Below are 6,101 nucleotides of genomic sequence, written 5' to 3'. Positions count from 1 at the left end.
AAGCATACGAATACAAATGTGTTTTGGGATTTTTCACAATCTTAGAAGCCAGTTTACATCCATGACACTTCCTATAATCAGTCTCCTTGGTAATTTTGTTTAAATTATTATTATTATTATTTTTTTTTGCTTTAAACCCTACGTGTTCTGTAAAATTGTTAAATAATTCTTAGGCCCTCAAAAGAAAATAAAGGGCTTGTGTCAAACCAGCCAAGGCAGCTTTTCCGGGGTAGATCCCGCCCCTTAAAAAAAAGCTTAACCAATCAATTGGTTATGCTTGAACGCGTTGCCAATCGTAACCTAGGAGGCGGGACATCGTGCTCGGGAAGAAAAAAAAAAAAAAAAATAGAAGACCCGGTTGTCACGGCAACGTTGTTCAAGTAAGGAGCGCATGTCAAATGAGAGCAAAAGTAATTCAGGGTACCTGAGCTGTTTAGCGTCAACAGACTTTAGCCGAACTATTTGTAAGCTTACAAGTCAAAATTTGTGTACACTGGTTGGAGGAGCGAAACACATTTGGCCAATGGTTCTAGTTCGTTTAGCCTATTATTAACAATCTTTGGTTTGTGCGAGAAACAAGCCGTCGCCGCCTTGCTAGCGAACAAGGTTAGTAGAATGGCACCTTAGCACGACTGAACCAAAGCAATGGCAAGTAATAATCTTCCACCGGTGCGGCATTTACCACAGTGGACCCGAGTAGGTCGCCTGGGGAAGTCTTGCTCTCCGCGACGTTTACCTTTGAACCAGCTGCCCCCGCTGCCTGTCGCTCCGCCGGCGGAAAAAGACCGAGGAGGAGCGGGGAGGGCAGCGGAGGTGTCCTGTCATGGCGACGTGGACCCCCGCGTGGCATCAATGCAAAGAAATATCCAGTTCCTTCAGCAACAACACAAGGATACTCTTGAGAAGCTCCACGCAGAGATAGAGTACCTCAGACGGGAGAATAAAGGTGAAGACACCGGCATGAGATGGAAGAATGTCACTAATGTTAGAGAGAATAAAATGTAGTTTGTGTCTTGTAATGCATAGGCTACTTTAGCCGTGTTTGTAATGTAAGGAATCCACCAATAAGACCTCATAATCGCTGATAAACACAAATTATTTTGGACATATTGTTTACCATTGACCAGAAGTCAGTAAAAAGTAGCAGGGTTAGACGAAAAAAAAAAAAAGCAATATCATGCTGATATCAACAACCAACTTCAATTGGATAGCACTTTTTTTAAACTCCTTTTCCAAAAGGAAATATATTAAAGGGGCAAATAACACACAAACAGATATGTTTCTTATAGAATGGGGAGCAAGGAGGGCAACAAACGTGTCCTAAGACTCCATACCATTATTTTGTTTACAGTAAAAGGGCTCAATTTAGTAACCTGCTTCGTCCTTCCAGCCTATACTAGGTTAAAATACATATTGAAGACCTGACAGTTTCCTGAAAAGGTGCTGAAAAGAAAGACATTCAATCTAGGTATGGTGGTCGCATGGCAACTCCACAGGGTTTAATGTCTCTCAGTGGGAGGTGGACAGAGATCTGGTGTCACTCCTCCGAACAGGGCACAGGGTGTTCCATATAACTGCACCTCATCACCCACCCAGGAGTCTCCCCAGTCATCTTTCTTCAGGCCATCACAATAGACATGCCCCCCATGGAAACATGGACGCTTTGCTGGGACTGTGTTACAATATTGTGCCTCCCTTACAGTATAATGACCTCTAAAATTCTCTTTGCATGGATGTTGCAGAGTTGCAGTATAAGCTGATAATGGAGCCCCCCAACTCAAGTCGAAAAGGTAAGTTGTGATGCCTATTTGTTCTGCCCTTCTGTGCACGTTCAGAGTTCTTTCAGGATTTGGGTTGTATGAAGAAGGACATTATGGATAAAATCATCTACAAGGAAATGTAACCCTAGGGTGTTTACTCTCTTAAATTGTATCTCATTGTAATATATTTTTTCTAAATTATAATGTATTTCAAAGGCATCTGTAAAATATATATGTTGTAGTTGTAAATATCTCATCCATAGGCCGATTATAATTTGGCCAGAGCAGTTAACAGTTTGTTTCTATCCCTTATTTCTAAGGAGCAACCCGTAGTCTACGAGGTATTAGACCCCCCACTCAGGGAAGTGAAGCCCGTACGAGACTCTACCTGGAGCAGCCACTGCAGGACCTGCGATCCTCACAGGACCAAGCACTAAGGTGAATTCTACTCGAGCTTGTTCTGATTCTGTATTTCCCCAGTCTACCTACTTCAATAGTGATGTGGTGATTCGACTTTTTTTTCTTCTAAGTAATTCACACATTTTAGCATTGACATGATAACGAAACAGGAAGCACTGTGCGATAAGCTGAGACATATTTGTTCTTTAATTCACTGCTTGTTCTTCCCTAACTGCAAAAAAAAGCCAGAGCTGAGGAAACATGTTTTTTTTTTTTTTTTTTTTAAATCATCTTCAGATGTTAAAGTCCAGCTGTAAAATATGTTGATGTACATACCGATATCATATCTTTAGCACATTTCAGGTGAAGCATTCATGAGCACATAAAACAAGTAAACAACATGTAGGAAACATACTTAATTAGGTGTTAAAAACAAAGAAGAAACAAAAAGAACTGCTTAAAAACACATGACACGGTGTTCTTCCAGAATATGTGGTTGTCTTGATGTCCTTGTTTCAATCAATATTTTAAAAAAGCAATGAATCAATCATTTGTTCTGATCCATAGCTGTAGGAATACAACCGAAACTACCCTCAACAATATGTGTGTTACTTTTCATTGATACAATCTCGCTGACTACCGGGGCGCAGCTATGGAGATAACAGCGATAGTCAGACATCTGCAAGGATGGACCATGCTCCAGAGGTAAAGGGGGGCCTCATCACCTCATTACTGCCTTTGCGAATCCACAGCGATCCCTCTCATCCACCACGTGCTCCCACGCTACAGGAGTGTGAGGTTATCATTCGGCAGCTCTACAATGCCAACAGTTTACAGTCCCAGGAGGTAAGTGTCCACCATCAGGCAGTGTCAGTCAACATACCTTCATGGAACTGGAAAACATAGTGTCCTTTGGATAATGAATGACTTTATGACATCTTTGTTTTGTGTAGATAATGCGTGTGAAGGCATTGCTCAAAGATATTGTTTTGAGCAAGAAAATCACCCCAGAAAACTTCATTCTGACCAAGGCCTACCTTGTGGATGGTACCCGGTAAAGTGATATAATATGACTATTTTACAGACAGTATACTAACTACTAACCTAAAAAAAAAGCATAGCAATGTTGTGATAATGGTTTTTCTCTTTTTTGTTTTTGATTTTCTCAGCAAATCTTATGAAGAAAAAGTATTACCAAAACTTGGTCTTCAAACCTTTCCGGTGAAAGCGTATGTAAACCTCTTTCTCTGCCTATATAAAACTGCTTCAACTGTAATCGGGGCTTTTCATAACACTACTGAAGTCCAATAGCCATCCTGACACGTTTCCCCTTTAAGGTGTGGACCCCCTCAGTCTGGTGTGGTCCTCCCGGCCCTCAAACCAAGCCTTGGTTCCAACCTTGCAGAGAGACAGAGGAGGACCCGAGCTGTGCAGAGAGACCGTCTCAAAAGGACTGTGCACTGAAAGAGTCACTATAACCATTGCACCAGCTAAATCCATCTCAGGAAAGCGGCTATTCCAGGCTATTAGAAAAGAAAAAAAAGTCACAAGAAGTGATTGTACCATTGCAATGACATTTCGGAGTTAGTGATATGCATATGAAGTATACAGTATGTTGTCTATGATGGGAAAAATTGTATCCATATTGTTACACAAAAAAAAGAAAATGAAAGACAGTTTCAGATCGAGCACTGTACTGGGAGGGAGTGGTAACCTTATTACATTTTATTTTACCTAAGAGTGCATTTCAGACATTTTAACTACATGAAGGTAGTTAGTTTAGTGAATTTTGTTTTACTTTTTGTTGTACATTTGTTCTTCTGCCTAAATTATGGCAGAATTATTTGAAATCCAACAATTATAAACACTTTTAAAGCAGTTAAGAATTCAAAACTAAAACCAGCACAAAAAACCAAAGTGAAGTCTTTCAAAACACATGCAATGAAAGATGCAGAAGTCAATACAAGGCATTTATCTCAGGCACTTTTTGTATTGGTTTGTAATTACACTTTATGTAACAGTGTGAAACTTTAACAGGCCAAATGTAACCAGTCATGCACACACAGTACAATAAGGCTGTGTTGTTTTATGAAACAAAACTCTATTAAATTTTATAAAGACAAAACACTCCTTGTATTTTTTTTTTCTGCTTGTACCATTTTATTTTCTTCTCCTGTAAAATGTTAATTTGATCAGTTAGAGCGGCGTCTTCTAGAGTTCATGCAGAGTTAGAACTGTTGACACTTGTTCAGAGTTCTGGGTCAAACTATTTGGAACTCTTTAATAAGAAATCTCTCACTGTGTGTTGTCATCACTACTGTACTTTCTTCACTTCTGTTTTGATCAGTGTTACTTATGACATACTTTATATAATGAAAGTTTAGCCAAAGAGAAGATAAAATCCCACATATGTCTTATAGCAGGTTTCCATAAGCCTGCATAAGAGACATTGCAATTCAAAACACTGACATGTCAAATTAAAATATTCCTAATACTTTAAAAAGGGATTAAAACATGAATTGTCATTGAAGGTGTTCTTATTGAAACTTAATACTGTCCATGAAATAAATATGCTCTGCTGTGATAGCATTGATGAACTGTGATACATGTCAACAAATTGAAAAAGCACCTGGCTCTATTTCATAACATTAGCACACACTAGCTTCTGGTTGTGCAACATCTTAGGTAAGCTAAGAACTGAACAAAAGCCAGACAGGGCAGACAACTCCCAGCATGAACCTAGGTTGGCATACTCCACCTCTACAACTTGTAGGAAGCAATATCCATTCATACTGTAGAATATAGAGTCATTTAGCGGTGATCTTAGCATACAACTTCTTTGTCATTGTCTCCACTGAAGTTACTAAATGCTTCACACATTCATCTGTACCTCCAAGTGCTAGCTCTCCTATTGACATCCACACAATGCCCACTCTACTCTATAATACACCTCCACTTTGTCAGCAATATCATATGTTTAGTCCCAAAAATAATAGCTTAACAGGATGGCCAACCCAGCAGAGTTCAATGACTACTCCATATCACAGTTCCAAATTCAACTTCTACACATTAAATTAATCATTAATATCAAATCTCCACAGGGTTCATATTAAGCCTAATAATGTCAAAAATGTATAAAACTTCTTTTGCTCATTTAAAGACAGACTTTGCTTTTTTTGCATGCACCCACTAGATGGTGCTGTTTCTAAATAGAAACTATTTAGCACTCATTCAGTCAATGCCTACACATGTGTGTTATAACTTTATTAAGCTTCTTTCTGAAAAGTCACAGTATGCATTTTTGAGGTTATTTGGTTCAAATCTAGCATGTAGAAAATGTGTTAAGGACAATGTGATATAAGTCAAATTATTATTATTATTACCAACGAAATCAAACTGATTCATGCCTGTCATTATCTTGTCATAACAAACATTAGAATGTATTGTCTAAAAACAAAGTAGAAAACCAATACCATGTTTATTATTGTGAAACTGCTGAGAGTTAAACAATATGATCCTAGATATCAGCATTACAAATAACTTTCCTTACTTTTGTAGAGGACGGACTCTTGTTTGTTCTGTTCTTTCAACTTTGTTGCATCACTGCGTCTTTGTGAAAAAGTGGGAATTGGCAGGCCCAGCCATTCAGACCTAGTGGGTGCAAATCTATTAACATTCAGACAGTGCTGCAGTGATGAGAGCTGCTTTGTGCCAGCTGCAGCCTCGTGAGGCATGGCCACTGAAAACCTCACCACCCGGAGGAACAGAGCGACATCTTGACTTATTTTATTTTCATCAGAAACTGTCCCCGCCACATTGAACGGCTTGTTATGCTCAGTCAGTGTTCTCTAACACATTCTTTGGATTGCTTTGCTTTGTGTTAAGACTTCTTTGGGAGGCACTGCCCCCTGCATTTAAATTCACTCTCCCCCTCTCAGCATA

The 6,101-nt window shown here is 39.2% G+C and overlaps 1 protein-coding gene across 1 annotated transcript; it reads left to right on the top strand.

Moving 5' to 3' along the window:
- The first annotated feature begins 359 nt into the window (after positions 1-359).
- On the top strand, positions 360-4,727 carry si:ch211-222n4.2 (uncharacterized protein LOC101885505 homolog). The gene is made up of 7 exons (XM_020644320.3): positions 360-946; positions 1,743-1,790; positions 2,081-2,198; positions 2,810-3,005; positions 3,113-3,213; positions 3,329-3,388; positions 3,497-4,727. Exons 1-7 carry the CDS (start codon positions 646-648, stop codon positions 3,621-3,623), a joined length of 951 nt encoding a protein of 316 aa, XP_020499976.1. The 5' UTR covers positions 360-645; the 3' UTR covers positions 3,624-4,727.
- Positions 4,728-6,101: the final 1,374 nt, after the last annotated feature.

Source organism: Labrus bergylta, chromosome 17, assembly GCF_963930695.1.
Source record: "Labrus bergylta chromosome 17, fLabBer1.1, whole genome shotgun sequence".
Lineage (NCBI taxonomy): Eukaryota > Metazoa > Chordata > Actinopteri > Labriformes > Labridae > Labrus > Labrus bergylta.
The sequence above is the reverse complement of the archived record's forward strand: the minus strand, read 5'-3'. Positions and strand labels throughout refer to the sequence as shown.

Bases quoted from the DNA above. Each gene is read 5' to 3' on its own strand.
- si:ch211-222n4.2 (XM_020644320.3), top strand. From the start codon at position 646: ATGGCAAGTAATAATCTTCCACCGGTGCGGCATTTACCACAGTGGACC. The intron at 947-1,742 runs GTGAAGACACCG...TGGATGTTGCAG, and splicing joins CCTCAGACGGGAGAATAAAG to AGTTGCAGTATAAGCTGATA. The intron at 3,389-3,496 runs GTATGTAAACCT...TTCCCCTTTAAG, and splicing joins CAAACCTTTCCGGTGAAAGC to GTGTGGACCCCCTCAGTCTG.